Raw genomic sequence first — 17,408 nt, 5'->3', positions numbered from 1 at the left:
TGCTCTATAAAGATCCTAACTGAGTGTTTTCACAACAGTAAGTGAAAAACTTTGAGCTGCACGAGGCGTTAGAGGAAAAGCTGGAAGATATGTCTCTTCTCTATTTTTTTTAAATGTTCCATTTATTGGCCTTTGCAAACGTCAATACAGATAAGTCCTTCATAAATAAACCTTTAAAGCAGACACAAAGAGAGAAGAGGTGAGAGATATGCCGCCTGACGGGGTGACGACAATAAACCAAACCTTTCAGGCTGATGGGTGAAAAACTGCATCCCCAGTTTTTCTTTTTGAGGAATACTGGATGTGTAACAATTTAGGAGTGGAGGATAACGTAAAGTGACAGATTATCAGAAATGTAGCAAGGCCCTGACCATGTAAGCGAGTCTCATATACAAGCAAGAGCATTTTATAATCAATTCTGTAGGACACTAGAAACCACTGTAGCTCTGTTAAACCTGTTCTGCAGCTTCTATGAAGCCTGAACAATATGCAAATGCTAAGACTCATGGGAGATGTTATCCATAATTGCACAGGCAATCATAGGAGGGATGACCTGAACTTTGGCCATAACCCTTTATGTTAACCAAAAATTCCCTTTTTGAAGTTTTCTCTAGCGAATTATAAGAAAAAGATGAAACAGAAACAAAACTTTGTAACAAAGCTCAAAAGTATTGTTCACCCCTGAAAATGTCATATAACTACCTCGCGTACTTGTGATGCTGTGACAGTTAAAAGTGGTGACAGTGTAACATGCAAAACATTTACAACTGTATCTTTTTATTAGTCTTTTCTAACATAATAATTTCAGTGTGTGCAAAGAGGCAGTGAACTCACCAATGTCATTAACAAAGAAACCCTTCTCATCATAGAGGATGGTCTCATCCCTGGAGCGGAGCTGGACGTTGTAATATGTCCAGATCGAGGTGTGGTTCTGATCGAAAAAGCACTCGTTTGGTGTCTCGTTGCTGTAGTGAGGACATTCACTCCAATTTTTAGAAGACAGAGGAGGGGGTCTGAATGGTGGGGGACAGGATCAGTGCATTAGTCAGTTAAGAAATCCATGAGCAGTGCAAGGTCACAAAAAAAGGTTGTTCCCATGTATGCATGAAATGCGATTTCATGGTAATCTGCAGACCTACCCTGCTAATAAATGGCATTTTGTTATGAGGGGAATTATAGATAATAATGAAAAGAGGCAGTATGATTAACTAATCTTTTAAATATTCTGTTTGAGTTTTGAGGAATAAACAACTGTGTTATATGAACTCATCAAGTATGACATGTATGTAAAATTAAAGCAATTTATCTAGTTTTTCCTAGCTTCACAATCAAGCAACACAGCTGATAACACATAAAATACAGCCAAAGGATTCATGGGTCATGAAGGTAGTGCAGGTCGGCCACAAGAGGTCATTCATCATAAATAAAATAATTTAAAAAAAAAATTGAACTAAAATTCTTACTCCTTATAAAATTTTCCAATTTTAAAGAGACAGAACTATATAATTTTGAAGGGTTGCATCTTTTAAACTTTTACAAATCTTCATAAAAATCTTTTGGAATAAACTTGTAGGTTTAGATGCACTTCTCTGACTGAACCAAATCTAATTCTTATTAGATTCTACAGGATAAAGTTCTTACATTTAGATGCAAATTCTCATGAAATATTTGTATTATAAAAAGACACTGGAATAGTGAAACGAAACAAAATCAGAAGATTTAAACAAACTGGGCTGTAGCAGACAGTTTAGAAATAGCTGGTGATAGTCTGGAGATGGATTGTAACTGGGATTTTCATTATTCCTATTTTATCTTTTTATTGCATTTGCTGACAATTAGAAAATTTACTTTCCCTGTGTGAAAATGTGTGTACATAAAAAGAGTATTTAAGGCAATAAAGTGAAATCTGCCCGAAGTTAGGCGTGTTAAACGTTACAATGGGGTGGCTGTAGCTCAGGAGGTAGAGCAGGTCACCTACTGATCGGAAGGTTGGTGGTTCGATCCTTGGCTCCTCCAGTCTGCATGTCAAGTATCCTTGGGCAAGATACTAACCCCAAGTTGCTCTCCGATGCATCCATCGGAGTATGAATGTGTGTGAATGTAGTTAGATATAGCACTAAGTATAGATAAAGTGCTTGTGAGAATGGGTGTGATTGGGTGAATGTGGCATGTTGTATAGAGCGCTTTGAGTGCTCCGAGAGAGCAGAAAAGCGCTATATAAGAATCAGTCCATTTACCATTTACAATATAAGCTGGACTTTGCTTTGTCAACAGAGTGAATGTCTGCACCATAAGTTTGAATTTTACGCATTGGAGGTATAAACCCAGTGGCCCTGATTGACCTAAGCAGCTAAATGATGGTTTATCTACACATAAAGTGTTTCTACTGTGTTTTTGCTCACTTAACAGGCTAAAATTTCTATTCTTCTAACTTCTATTCTAATACTTTAAAATCATTTCAAAGGCTGCAAACAACTGGCGTTTTCCTCACACTACATACGTGGAGAAACTCTTTAAAGCTGTGCTTAAGAACCTGCAGATGTGCGAATGCCTGTACAAAACAGGCACCTATGACCCATGTTTTTCTTCTTTTTTCCCCTTCCTAATCTTTCCCAAAAAAGCACTCTGGTAGTGATGAGAGATCTTTTCTTCTTACACATTTATAAAGTAGAATAAGCGGAGAGCTCTGGGATCAGAGAGATTCTGGAAAGGGCCAACATTCCATCTGCAATGGAAAGTCATCATGTCTGGGGAAGCACAGCCAGTGAGGTGTGGACGTCTCTCAGAGAGAACTGAAGGAAACAGGGAGAGAGGAACAGAGGGGAAGATTGCACATAATTATCTTTAATACAGCAAATATCTACTTCTCTTTTCTTTTCCTTGTTGCAAGTGTTATAAAATCTTGGTGCTTTTGAGGATTGCAAAGATACACTTCAGTGACAAGCTAATAATGGTAATCTAACTCCACTGAGGAGCGCAGCCACAAGGCGAGTATCAGCAGTTTCCTGGAAGTCATTTTATTGCTCTTTAAGAGAAAGCAGCAGCTGGAGAGTTCAGTGCCACGACGCTCACGGAACAAGCTATTTGCTTTTGCCTTACCTAGAAACACAGTTACACAGAAAGAACCTCCGGGAATCTGTTTTACTGCCTGAATAAACTCGAAACACGTGTGCAGAGAGCACATTTCTGCAGTTTCCTTACGATACTCTGACCCAGATCCTGCCTGTGTGAACTGTGATCAATGCAAAGGTGAAAAATGTGAGCATAATGTGGTTTAACTGGTCTTTTCTGTACAGAATGAAGAAAAACATTTAATGCAGAAACCAAAGTTTAAGTGGTGCATAATATTCAGTGCATACAGTTAGTAATTTAGCACTGCTTCTTTTTCTCTTCAAGCACTGATGTGCATGCTCAACACGTTCACCCGTAAGGTCATTTTGTCCATTTATTCAATGCTTTCTGCAACACAGTAACATAACACCACTTTAAACATTTGTTTAAACAATACTGATGACGCCAAATATCTACTGCACTCTGCAAGATATGCATGGGACTTTTCTTGTGGTAGTCATAAAAACTGATTTGGACTTGGCTTGGCAATTTGATTGAATGTGGGTGGTTTCCAAAACTATGTGGAAAAGATTAGAAGGTTGTTTTTTTTAAACCTAAAGCACAAACGTGTTGTTTTTCAATTTACTGCAAATGCTGAACTCATATCAAAAAGCTGTGTAAATGTTCACATTCACAATTTATAGTTATGCAAACATTTAGACACATATATTTAGCATATATATTATATAGAACCTTTCTGGGGATTTCAAAGTACTTCCCAACAGCAAATAACAAATAAAAAGACAAATATTCAAACAGAAGAATGTGTGTGCTGGTTCTCAGTCATCCAGGTCATGGTAGTCTAAGGAAAGAAGGTTAGTGGACTTCTTTAAGTTTCCTGAAGTTTCACCTCTCATCCAAGAAGCTTCCTCAGTTCTAAGTCCAGTCACCTTCTTTCCAAGCTCCTTAGATCTACTATGATGAGCTCTGAAAGTGAACACCAAGGCCTTGAACTAACTTTCAGTGCAAAGATGACACAAAATAGGTGTCGCACGGGACACCAGAAACTTTCAGTATTATCTGCTGTATTTAGCTTTAACTAAAAATCCACTAAGTCTGTCTGAACCTTCACAATACGTTACTGTTTAAATGAATACATGCTTCCTTAGCTCTTTGTGAAGAATGTTTAAATCATTTTGCAGGCAGAATCTTATCTCTAAGAGTCTTGCACCCCTCTGTGATGAGTCAGGCCCCAGCTTTACGATGCTCCACTAACCTCAATCAGTTTCATCCAGTTTCGCTCCCTACTCTTAAGTGTATAATTGATCACCTAAAACACTCAAACGCTGTTCATGACATCCACCCATCTCGCATTATTAAAGATGGGTTTAACGTTATCGGGCCCTGTATTTTATCACTAATTAGCCTGTCATTGTTATCGGGCTGTTCTGGCTGCTTTTAAACATGCTGTAGTGCAAACTATACTCAAAAAGAGCTGCCTCGATCAGAAAGATCTCGCTGACTTTAGACCTATTTCCAAACTCCTGTTTCTGTCTAAAATCCTAGAGAAGATTGTTCATTCCCAACTTCAAACTTATCGGGGAAAGATTTCAGTTAATTTAAAAAAAAAAATTGTATTTAGCAAAGATCCGGCCCAAGGGTAACAAGTATAAAGAGAACAGCATAGAACCTAGCACAGACCCCTGGGGGACACCAGAGGTAACAGGGGCAATGGAGGAAGAGTAGGTACCCATCGTAACAGAAAAGGACCTTTCGGATAGATCAGATTTAAACTACCATCTGATTAAATTCAATTTTTTAAATCTTGATTAAAAACTTATTTATTTAGCCTTGCCTTCCCTGCCTCCTGGACCCTGCATTTTTAAGTGTACTGTAACTTATCTTTTTTTGCTTTTATTAATGTTTTTATGATTTAACCTTCAGCCTTTCGGCTCGTGCCTACTATGCCTGCTGTATCATTGGTTAGTTATGTCTCCCACCTGTCAGTATATTTTATTTTTATTTATTTCATTTTATTATTTTATTTACTACTTATTATTGCTCTTAATTGGTTTCTGTGAAGCACTTTGGCATATATGTGGTTTTTAAATGGGCTATATAAATAAAATTGTATTGTATTGTTATCCAGAATCCTGCAGTGAAATCACTAACAGAGACTAGGAAAGAGATCACATTTCTCCCATATCATCATTGGCTGCCTGCTAAATCCAGATTTGACATTAAAGTCCTCCTCACATACCAAGTTCTTAAGGATCAGACCTGATCGTATCTCAAAGACCTCATAGTATCATATTATGCCAATGGAGCAATTCTCTCTCAGACCGCTGGCTTGGTTGTGGTTCCTAGAGTTTCTAAAAGAGGAACGGGAGACGAAGTCTTCAGCTATCAGCTAAACTCCCAGTTTAGGTTCAGGAGGCAGGTACCCTCTCTACTTTTCAGATTGGGCTTTAAACTACAAATCTGGAGGACCTCCTGTGGTTTTGTGCTGGGCACCTCACCCCTATTCCCCTCTGTCCTTGTTTATCATCATATTTTCATAATGATGATAAACCATTAACCTTGTGTCTTTTCCCCCATGAAGTCCCACTTGCTTTGTTCTTGTTCTTTCCTGCAGATGTTTCGGTTTCCGGAGCTTTGTGTTCCCGGTGTGAGTTTAATGAAGCCTCTAACCGGCCAAATGTTTCCTTTGTGTGCTGTTTGTCATCTCTCTCTGCTAAACTTTGCACCTTCCCCTCGCTTTCCAACCAGTCGCACCAGATGGCTGCCCCTCCCTGAGACTCCACCAATGTGCAGCTCAGAGCAAGATTGGCAACGGTTTCGGTTTTCTCCAATATTATAGAGATTTTACCATAAAACAAAATGCTGTTAACTGGTGCTACAATTTTGGGAGCTCGTGGTTTACACTTTGTTCCTTTTTTTTTTTATGAAAGGTTTTCAGTTTTGTTCATATTGTTTGTGATTTGTTTATCATCTCCACAGGGACCGTAGTCCCTGCATTTTGTTTGGTTATTTTTAGGTTTGGATTCTCTGTGTGTCTAGTTTACTGTTTGTAGAGCAGTTTTAATTTAGTGCCTCGTGTTTAGAAGTTTTGACGTGTTTATTTTCTGAGCTTCCCTATTCAGTCTTTATGGTGTCTTGTTTTTCTACCTTTGTCGTTTGAGTCTTCAGGTGTTATCTTTATTTACTGATGTCTTTACGGAGTTTTTGTTTAGTTAGTTCCCTGTTTGTCTTCGCCTTTTAGTGTTTCCTCGCCCCGTCTTCTTGTGTAGACATGTTCAGTACGTTTTCTTGTCGCACTTGGTAAATGTTTGTATTCTTTTCTGTTTGCTTCCTTTAGAAACTGTGTGCACTTTTACTTCCTACCCTTGCCCCTGATCATTCTCAGCTGTTTTTTGTTAGCCCTTATGTGTCTCCGTATAAAGGCATCCAATCCTCCTTTTGTGGTTGTGTCATGTGGTCCTCCACCTGTTTACTTCCAAGCGTTCCTAGTTTAGTTTTGGATTCTATTTTCTCTTTGTTTTGGACTCTTGCTGTTAGAGATCTGCATGCATGAAGGTATAAACAAAACAGCCCGCCTCTCCGCTTTTGGGTTCATCTTTTCTAATAATATTTGATATCAAATCAGGGATGTGGGAATTAAAAAAAAAAAACCCAAAACAAGGTAATTAGTTTTGCCAAATAAAAAGGCACTTTTTAATCCACATATGCACAAAACTTATAATTAAGGATGTTGGCGCTTCAGCTGATTTTTCCTGACTTTCACAAAACAAATCAGCAGTGCTGATGGGAAGAGTGATTTTTTGGGCTTTTTTCCCTCCAAGTGAAAACCAAATAACAGCCGGTATTATCTCATCTTAAAAACAGTTAAATTTTGTGTGTCCATCATGTCCTTTTACACTATAAGTTGGTTTTTTATTATTTTCATGAATTTTATTTTATTGTACACTGGTCAAAAAATCCAAAGGAACACTGGATATCTACACTGATATGGACTGGGCAGTGTGTTCGATTTGAAAGGACGCTACATTGTTTGATAGAAATGAAAATAATATGCAGCAGGTTAATCCATTTTGCTGAAATTTCATTGCAAATGAAAATTGTATTCTGTAGTCTGTATGGACCCCGTGTCCTTTATGCATGTAGAGACATTCACAACAGCAGACTGCTGAAGGTCATTTTGTAGCTCTGGCAGTGCTTATCCTGTTCCTCCATCCACAAAGGAGCAGATACCATCCTGCTGATGGGTTAAGAACCTTCTACAGCCTTGTCCAGCTCCTAGAATTAACCGTCCGTCTCCTGGAATCTTGAGTCTGTGCTGGGAGACACAGCAAAGTACATCTTGTATGTTGGGGCTATCTATTCTGTGTACTTTGTTGACTTGGGTGGTTAAAAGTGACTTGCTTTGGCTAATTAGGGTATGTATGGACAGCAGTCTGCATGGGAGAATGGAGATATGTTTGTGAAATGTCAAGTAGGTGTCCTTTTAAATAGAAAACTGAGAGCTTTTTTTTTTTATTTTTTTAAACAAGCTGTTAGGTAAACACAGCAGTAGCCGCAGGCAGCTGACTACATCAACATGTCTGAGAGGATAAAACATGAGATAGAAGTGTGAGAATGAGATGACTCCTTCACATCTGAGAAGCAGCAGATGAATAGCTTTGGCCTGCTTCAGAGAAAAAGCCGTCATGGGTTAAGAATAACCTGTGTATTCGATCCCCTGCTCCTCCTTAGAACTGTGTCAGGACTAAGAGAATAATTAATTTGACACTCATATTGTGGTGGATTCATGTAGCTCAGTTTAGTGATAAATGAAAACATGGTAAATTTCTTTGAGTTGGTATGCGCTTGAATGTGAGCATTCAAGAACATTACTTCATATTAATTATTATTAATTACTCTTAAACTGTAGGCAGGAGGTAGGCGGAGCAATGCAGGTATTTGTTTTTCCTTTTTTTAAAGGAAAAAAAAATCAACAAATAAGAACTTTCTGATGCAACTGCACTTAATGTCAAGTGAAATTCAACTTTGATCTCCTTGTAATGTTAATCATTGACAGAAATTGTGTGTGTGTGTGTGTGTGTGTTTGTGTGTCTCGGGGGGGGGGGGGGGGGGGGTAGATCCTTTTGTATAAATGAGTAACTTGCAGATTTGCTGATGTACTTTGGATCACTGACCCACTTTTGCACTCAAACACAATATTTTTGAATACCGAGGACTTCATGGTCGACTCAATGACTGCAAGATGCCCAAATCACCGCCCCTCCACCACCATGCTTGATAGTTGGTATGAGGTGTGGTGATCTGCATGTATTATGGCAGGACATTGTTCCAGATGCCTTTGGGTTTGTTCAGATGCAACTTAGATGCAAACCTAAACCATGCTGCCATGTTCTTTTTAGAGAGAAGAAGAGTTTTCTTTTTTCCTAGAAACCCTTCCAAACAAGCTGGACTTGTTCAGTCTTTCTCTAATTGTACTGTCAAGCATTTCACATGCTAACTGAGGCCTGCAGATTTTAGGATGTAGCTCGGGGGAGGTTTTACAGTTTTTCTGAGTATTACACAGTATGACCTTGGGGTAGAATTGCTGGGTATCCATTCCTGGAAAAAAAAATTCTGGCCTTGTGTTAACATGAACCTGGATGCTCCAGACCGGCAACATGTCAAAACCTCTTTTTTTTCCTTCTTTTTTCCCCCCCAAAAAAGCTAGTCACACTTGTTAATAATGAAAGCAGCAAGGATGTACTTAGTTTTTCACTAGGTTGAAGAACGTGAAAACGGTTTTTCACATGACTGTAGTGCCGGCATGGAAAATCTTAACCTTGGAAAGAGTGATATACTGTAGTTTGATGACACAAAGTCCTCTTGTAAAGTGCGTAATTTCATTCAAAATGCAAAACTAGCTATCTGCATCTCATGTGTTCACCCTCAAACGGTTTTCCTCGAATGTTTCTGACTCGAAGTGTGTTTCTACCACCACAGTGACACCATCTATCTTCTCTAGCTTCATATATAATCTATGATCTCAAGGGACATGTAGGCACGTGACTGGGGAAATATAGTTTGCATAAAACAATGACACAGAGGTTTGAATATGGTCTCTGTATGATTAGAATTAAAAAAAGGAGATTACTGATGCCATGAAAAGTGTTAAATAATACTCTTGTTTCAATGGGCAGAAGGTATGCTGACCATTCTGGTCAATCAGTAACACTATGTGGATATGTAATAACTTCTAAATAAGGCATGTTATTAGTCAGAATGCCCAGCAGGTTGCAAATTAATCGTAATTCATTCAGCTCCACCAGCCAAACAATAAAGTGCTTTCAAATGAATGCGACTTTAATTATGGCCCAATAAAATGATAAGAGGTGAAATTATTACTCAATCGATGGTAACAACATTGCTGTGAAATAATCATGATTTGATTTGCTAAAAGCACAGCTTCCCTGCTTAAAATGGTCTTAAAGGGAAAAAGCAAATGGGGTGCTGCACTGTGTTTTGTTTGAGTTTAAGATAAGTTGCGACCAAATAATATAATATAATTAGTGCTGTCAGCGTTAATCTCGTTAAAATGACATTAACGCCATAACCGCATTAACATGGCAAATCTCCGTTACCGAGTTAGCTCGTTAACGCGTTAGCGCCGTCCAGCCCCATGCACGGGGCTCTCCGCGCTAACTGGCTAATGGAAATTTGCCACGTTAATGTGGTTATGGCGTTAATGTCATTTCCTTTGGGATTAATAAAGTATTCTGATTCTGATTAAACGAGATTAACGCTGACAGCACTAAATATAATACAATGAAAGGGTAAGCAGAGTAATTTTATTTTAGAAACACTTTTGCTAACAACAATTCTGTGATTTCAGGGTTTATTTCACTTGTATTTAAAGTACTGAGTGAAAGTTAAAAAGAGGACAAAATGAAAAAAGTGTATTTTGCCACAGCGTATTATACACGTGTTGTGTAGTTGGGCCATTTGCAGGCAGAGAAGTAATTAAAAAAAACTAGACTGGCTTGCAAAGGGTTTTCATTTTTGTGCTTGTTCATCAACGTGCTGCTGTGTTTGCTTAGCAGCCACCAAGCAGAGTTCACTTGTGGTGTAAGTAAACATGTGAGCAGTAGTTCTGGAGCAGCAGTTATCATTAGAGCTACAAAACACACAGACGGTTTCCAAGATGGCAATATCAGCTTACAGCTTGTTCTCATTACAGGGCTTCTCTTACAGATCTGCCACGAGCTTACGGGGTAAACATGTTTACTGCATGTTTTTTCTCAGAGGCCTCCTGGCAGCCTATTTCAGGGTAAAACAAAACACCCTTGTGTGATTTGTTTTGATAAGATGTGTTATGTTTTAGCTCTGAAGGGAAATAGCAGATAAATTAATTTCCTTTTGACGGACTGCCTCGTACACTCACCAAATCCACCTAATTAATCAGTTCATGTTTTTCCCCTTATTGCACCTGTTAACCTGTGCTCAGCATAGTGGGAAGCCTTCATTAATGTCTTTCCTGTGAGCAGACAGCGAAAACAGTGATTTAGAGATTCACATGCTCAAACATCAATAAGTGCACTCTCAGGGGGGAAATGCCTTACGCGCTACATTTAGAAAAGCCATTTCCTTCCTTGGCTAAGAGCCAAGAAGCCTTTATCGGTGATTAAAGTCCCAGCCTTTTAGAGACCCAACAAGCTTTATGGGCAAATCATGGGCAGGAAAACAGTTTATTCATGCCAAAAAGCAACAATATAACCTCCTAAGGGAGGAAATGCTGTTTTATCAACGGCAAATGTCCTGATTTCTAAGTAATATCCCTTGTGGTGCTCTAGTAGCAAAGAGGAAAAACACTTGTTGACCCCTACATAGACCACTCAATTCCTAGAAGTAGTACCTCCCACAGCTGGTGCTTCAGTATAGCTGGAAAGTGAGAGGAGTTATTTTTGGCTATGTGTGCTCTCAAAAGAAATGTACTATTTGTTCCAGTGCTGTAGCTTGACCCAGATGAGCATATAAGGGGCCAAATGGAACAAGAAAGGAGGAAAGAAAGAGCATAAACACCCCTTAATCTGTGACAGAGCTATTGTAAAAGTTTTGTTACCTTAGGTGAAAAAAACAACAACCTTGAAACTTGAAACAGATAATGTTGACTTTTATTGTGAAACAAGAACAAAACAGTTAAAGCCGACTGATTGTTGACTATTTTTTTACCTCTTTAAAATCCTCTAACTTTTTCCTCTGCTTTCATCATCATTACTTTGAAAGCCAGTTACATTTCTTAATTATTTCATTTATGTTTAACCGTTTCATTTTCAAAATGCTAGCGGAAATGCCAGATTGAGTGTGGTATTTTATGCCTCACTGGTTGCCTCAGATGTTACAGCCCTTTCTCATCTCCAGGGCATCAATTAGTGCCCCTTTGTCAAAACTACTGGTATGGCAGATGAAAAAAGGCACAAGTTGTCCTTTTGCATCTTGCCCTGATGCACCATGTTAAGGATTAATTGAGCCCAATTGGTCCCTCCCAACTCATTATTTCACAACAAACAGGGCCATTGTTGTGAAAGGGTGTGTTTAAATCCGAACCAGTCCTCTCCTAATCCTATCCATGGAGATTTTACCTAAACTCAGCACTAGTTTTCAGTGCCAAATCTAACCAGTGAGTGGAATTAAAAGTAAAAAAAAAAGTTAAAAAAAAAAAAAATCATTAAAAGTTTAATAAACTATCATATTGTCTTCATTTTTAGTTAGCACATACCTTAAACACTTCAAGCTGTAAGCTAATGATAGTTATATAAGAGCAGATGCATGCTGGTGCAATAAGCTGTACGCTTTACGTCCAGTGGATGCATGATCTGATTGAAAATTTGCGATAACGATATAACTGACGATATAATTGACACTAGACAAAATACTTTACAACACCACAATTTTATTAGTGCAAAAAATAAAAAAATAAATCAATGTGTTTTCACTTAAACAAGCAGCTGTTTTTTATGTGCATTAAAGTTATATAAAAATTTAACAGTGCAAATGCAAATTCCTTGCTGACAGTTTAACCAAAAGGCATTCCCAGTGGAATTTGGCCGACATATCCTCAGCATAACCATGTATAATATCCACAAAACTTATAAAGAGGTTATACACACACAATACGGTAATATTATGTTGAAGCACAGTACGTATCACTCCGCGAGGCTCCTGCCCACGATAGCCGTAATGCTCCGACAATCCGCGGTGCGGCTTCGTAGCTTAGCAAAGTCATACTAAAACATTTGACAGATTTTCGAGCGCCGTGTACGACATAAAATCGTTTCGAGGTCAGTAAACACAACCAGAATTCATACATAAGGCCCATTGGATTAAAAGGGGCACTGCCGATTTTCAGAAAAATCAAAGGATTGATTTTAAGTGTGCCGTATTTTCCAAAAAACACGGTAATAACGACGGCCCGCTAGCATGCTCTACCAAAAATAGTGCTTTGTTGTGTATCTGACGGACGAAAGCTAAACCAGTTCCACATCACTGAAGTTGCAGCATTTTTACAAACCACTTCTGGTTCATCCCTTTCATTCAACAATCCGCTTTCGCCCTTCTCATTCTGCGTCGCTGCCGCCATACTCCGCCATGTATGTATGAAAACAAAGGCACTGCGCATGCACGTTTTACCCATATTCTATCGCGATATTTCATTTTCTTATCATTGCCCAACATTATACCGGTATTACCGTGAACGGTATGATATGGCTCAGCCCTACTGTACAGTACAGAATGCATTCAGCTTGTCAAATTTACATAATTCTTCGATCGCTAGCAGCGTGACTCTGAAGTGCTGTACTGTATGTTTGCAAGCTTTCTCCCCAACAAACACAACAATGTTGACGAAACGTTTTGCACCATCAAAGGTACTTGCGGTAGCACCCAAGAGGCAGAGGAAGAAGACCATCGCACAAAAAGTTAAAGCTAAAAGAAGGTAGAAGTTACCGTATTTTTCGGACCATAAGGCACACCAGATTATGAGGCGCATTAAGCGAAACAAAACAGTAGATAAGTCCAACTTTACTCAACTCATTTTTCTTGCTTCCTCTACTTCCGTACCATTGATTCATCAATGTTGAATTCTCTCGCAGCTGCTCTATTCCCATGTTCTGGACCTGAAAATAGGGTTTGATCTTTGGTTTCATTCTATAATGGTGGACATATTTTTCTATGAAGGTCTAAACTTTGAAAGTGTTTAAATAAGAGAGAAAAGTGTGAAAATGTTCATGCCTGTCTGAGAAACATGTATAAAGTGTGTAGTGGGGGATTTTACAGCCTTAAAACATCTATAATAATTGTAAAAAATAAAGCTGGCTATTTCGCAGATTTCACCTATCGCGGGTTATTTTTAAGAACGTAACTCCCGCAATAAACGAGGGACCACTGTAGTGCATAAACGTCACCAATGATCTGCTGAGTCAGCTACTGCAGAGCTAGAAATTCCTATGGATATAACATCAGCACAGAAACTGTGCAGTGGAAGCTTCATGGAATGGGTTTCCATGGCAGGGCAATTGCACGCAAGCATTACATCACAAAGCACAACACCAAATAGTGGCTATTATAGCTACAAAGAGGGTCCCAGTACCTTTGTCCATATAGTGTACATTTGCGTAAATACAATTTCAAGGCCTCTGGCTATATTTTGATAATGATTCAGCCTTTTTAAATTTATGTTGATTCTGAAAATTTTTCCACACACTAAAAAATTCCAGAGTAGATTCTCATATTACACAATTAGATCACGAAGTTTATGTTGATTCTGTAGATATTCCTCCCACTGGGCAAGCAGCCATTAACTATGGTGACACTAAACCAATAAGAATCCCTCCACAACATTTGAGATCACTGGAGTGAGTCAGAAATGTACAGGTCACTACAAGCTGGCTAGCGTGTTGCCAAATCTGTTTTTAAAAAGAACTCTTTTTACTTGTGACTTCACTGTTTTCAATCTACAAGTTGTCCTCAGTCTCATATTTTTTTTTCTAGAGCAGCAAACACTCCTGTCAAAACACAGCGGCCTTGTAAAATCCCACCTAAAGAGTACTGAGCACAAAGAGGATAATAGCAAACAGCAGGAGATCATGTTCTCTGTCCACACCTCTGCTAATTTACTGAGCATTATGTAACAAGACAAAGCACCGGATGTCCGTGTGTGACATAAATAGCCAGCACAGACATAGTTTATCACTGTGGATAAAACACAGCCTATGTGTCCACATACACAGCATTTCCACTTCCATTTGCAGAGTGTTTGGTAGAAAGCCAGGCCTCTACGAATTGAACAGCTTCCCATTGTTTAACAACAGCCGAGTGCTCTCTGTTCAGAATTCCTGGGAAGCCACTTTACTAGAAATCTGCTCTCTGCTCACCGAGGCTCTCTGTGAATGTGTTATGCAACCCACTTCATTTGAAGCCAAACCAGCTCAGTAAGTATGCAACTATTAGTATTTTACATTATACTAGGCTCAAAGTCTCCTGTGACCATTAAAAGCATCCTGATCTCTGGTAATAGTTCCCCAGTTATTATGATGATCCTCAATTTTTATTCCCACAAAACATTTCAACAGCATCTGAAAATCTGGCTAGTAGAAGGCACCAGATGTCATAGCAGTAGAGTTGCAAAACACAACCAAAGGCACGAATAAATGTCATTTAATGACTGTGTTTTCAAACCTGAGTCAGGTCTTCCACAGCTTTACAAACATGCATGCTGATTTATTGAAATAAATATTCAAAATCCTACCTGGTTCTGAGGCTGACTGCAGCACCGAAGCAGTGAGGATGTGAAGCACAAAGAGGAGCATGGTGAGAGTGGGAGCCATGGTGTGGAGCTGTGGAGGAGACATGTGGGTAATGTTAAGTTTCTCAGGGCAGTCCACCCAGCTGAACCACACAGCCGACGAAGGCCCAGCCCACTACCACCATTAAACCAGTACGCTCCCACCAGGGGCGTAACTAGATCTAAACCTCTGCTGAGGCAGTTATTTAAGGCAAAGAATTTTTTTTCCTGGTTTACTAAAATATTCTATACCAGCTTCCCATGCTGAACTTATTACTACTTCGACTACTGCCACACTGCTGCAGGTGCTATACATTAGTAACAATCTCTGTATGTTTATAGTTTCAGCTTGCTTATACGAAAATTGGATTAACTTTATTAAACTTTTGCACATTTGCATTCTTTTGCATTTTTTCTGCACAATAACTGATAAAAAAAATCCATGACTTGAGTAAAGATTCTAAAATAATATATAACAACCTAGTGCTTAATGCATGTAGAAGACCAGCTGTACTGAAAACAAGAAAGCACAAATATTATTTATCTCAGAAATCTCTGTCCTCCCCCTCTCTATCTTCCTCTCTCCTTCTCTGTGCCAAGGTAACAGTGAAACAGAATTTATAACAATAAAGTCATACCAATATTCTAAATCAATACGGGCTGCTGCTGGCCATGGACAGGTAACATTCTTTTCACTTGTTCATACCTGGATCTGTAACTGTCCTATACTGTAAACAAACACTGAAGGTTAAAATTGTCCTTCACGGTTTTTGATTGGTTGAGTGGTTGCTGGAAGCTGACAAGCATCCGCCAGCCGGTTAGGGAATACACATTTTCCCTAGCACCCAGTGGTTGCCGGGGGCTCGCTGTATGACTGAAGCCTTTGTTAAATACACGGCTCAATTCCCCCAAAATGGATTAAGCCTCATCCTAGACTAAACCTTTTTTCAATAGAGTTGTCGCAGATTTTTTTCCTTTTAGTCTTTTAGGTTTAATCCATGTTTGGGAAACTGGCTAGTAATTCAATTCAATTCAATTCAATTTTATTTATATAGCGCCAAATCACAACAAATGTCGCCTCAAGGCGCTTCATAGATACAGAGAAAAGCCCAACAATCATATGACCCCCTATGAGCAAGCACTTTGGCGACAGTGGGAAGGAAAAACTCCCTTTTAACAGGAAGAAACCTCCGGCAGAACCAGGCTCAGGGAGGGGCGGCCATCTGCTGCGACCGGTTGGGGTGAGAGAAGGAAGACAGGATAAAAGACATGCTGTGGAAGAGAGACAGAGATTAATAACAGATATGATTCAATACAGAGAGGTCTATTAACACATAGTGAGTGAGAAAGGTGACTGGAAAGGAAAAACTCAATGCATCATGGGAATCCCCCGGCAGCCTACATCTATTGCAGCATAACTAAGGGAGGATTCAGGGTCACCTGGTCCAGCCCTAACTATATGCTTTAGCAAAAAGGAAAGTTTTAAGCCTAATCTTAAAAGTAGAGATAGTGTCTGTCTCCCGAATCCAAACTGGAAGCTGGTTCCACAGAAGAGGGGCCTGAAAACTGAAGGCTCTCCCTCCCATTCTACTTTTAAATACTCTAGGAACAACAAGTAGGCCTGCAGAGCGAGAGCGAAGTGCTCTACTAGGGTAATATGGTACTACAAGGTCATTAAGATAAGATGGGGCCTGATTATTTAAGACCTTGTATGTGAGGAGCAGGATTTTGAATTCAATTCTGGATTTAACAGGAAGCCAATGAAGGGAAGCCAAAACAGGAGAAATATGCTCTCTCTTTCTAGTCCCTGTCAGTACTCTTGCTGCAGCATTTTGGATTAACTGAAGGCTTTTCAGTGAGTTTTTTGGACATCCTGATAATAATGAATTGCAGTAGTCCAGCCTGGAAGTAATAAATGCATGAACTAGTTTTTCAGCATCACTCTGAGACAGGATATTTCTAATTTTAGAGATGTTGCGCAAATGGAAGAACGCAGTCTTACATATTTGTTTAATATGTGCATTGAAGGACATATCCTGGTCAAAAATGACTCCAAGGTTCCTCACAGTGTTACTGGAGGCCAAGGTAATGCCATCCAGAGTAAGAATCTGGTTAGATACCATATTTCTAAGCTTTTCAGCGCCGAGTACAATGACCTCAGTTTTATCTGAGTTAAGAAGCAGAAAGTTAGTGGCCATCCAAGTCTTTATGTCTTTAAGACATTCCTGCAGTTTAACTAATTGGTGTGTGTTATCTGGCTTTATGGACAGATAGAGCTGGGTGTCATCTGCATAGCAGTGAAAATGTATGCTATGTCTTCTAATGATGCTGCCTAGGGGAAGCATGTATAATGTAAACAGAATTGGTCCTAGCACTGAACCCTGTGGAACTCCATAATTAACCTCAGTGTGTGAAGAGGACTCTCCATTTACATGCACAAATTGGAGTCTATTAGATAGATATGATACAAACCACTGCAGTGCAATACCTGTAATACCTACAGCATGTTCTAATCGCTCTA

The 17,408-nt window shown here is 39.2% G+C and overlaps 1 protein-coding gene across 5 annotated transcripts in view; it reads right to left on the bottom strand.

Annotated features, from left to right (window-relative positions):
- LOC102785154 (growth hormone receptor-like) overlaps positions 1-17,408 on the bottom strand; it is a 34,072-nt gene that overhangs the window by 3,500 nt on the left and 13,164 nt on the right. For 3 of the 5 annotated variants that reach the window (XM_087843502.1, XM_035913238.2, XM_006803462.3), the window contains 3 exons: positions 14,852-14,939; positions 2,657-2,792; positions 835-1,013 (listed from right to left, as the gene is read on the bottom strand). In XM_087843502.1, coding sequence (XP_087699628.1) covers positions 835-1,013; positions 2,657-2,792; positions 14,852-14,930 — 394 coding nt within the window. In that variant the 5' untranslated portion in view covers positions 14,931-14,939. Of the gene's footprint in view, positions 1-834; positions 1,014-2,656; positions 2,793-14,851; positions 16,160-17,408 lie in introns of all 5 variants that reach the window. The other 2 variants (XM_087843503.1, XM_087843501.1) reach the window with 1 other exon arrangement.

The sequence above is a fragment of the Neolamprologus brichardi genome, chromosome 7 (genome assembly GCF_056152115.1).
Source record: "Neolamprologus brichardi isolate AB-2024 chromosome 7, ASM5615211v1, whole genome shotgun sequence".
Lineage (NCBI taxonomy): Eukaryota > Metazoa > Chordata > Actinopteri > Cichliformes > Cichlidae > Neolamprologus > Neolamprologus brichardi.
The sequence above is the reverse complement of the archived record's forward strand: the minus strand, read 5'-3'. Positions and strand labels throughout refer to the sequence as shown.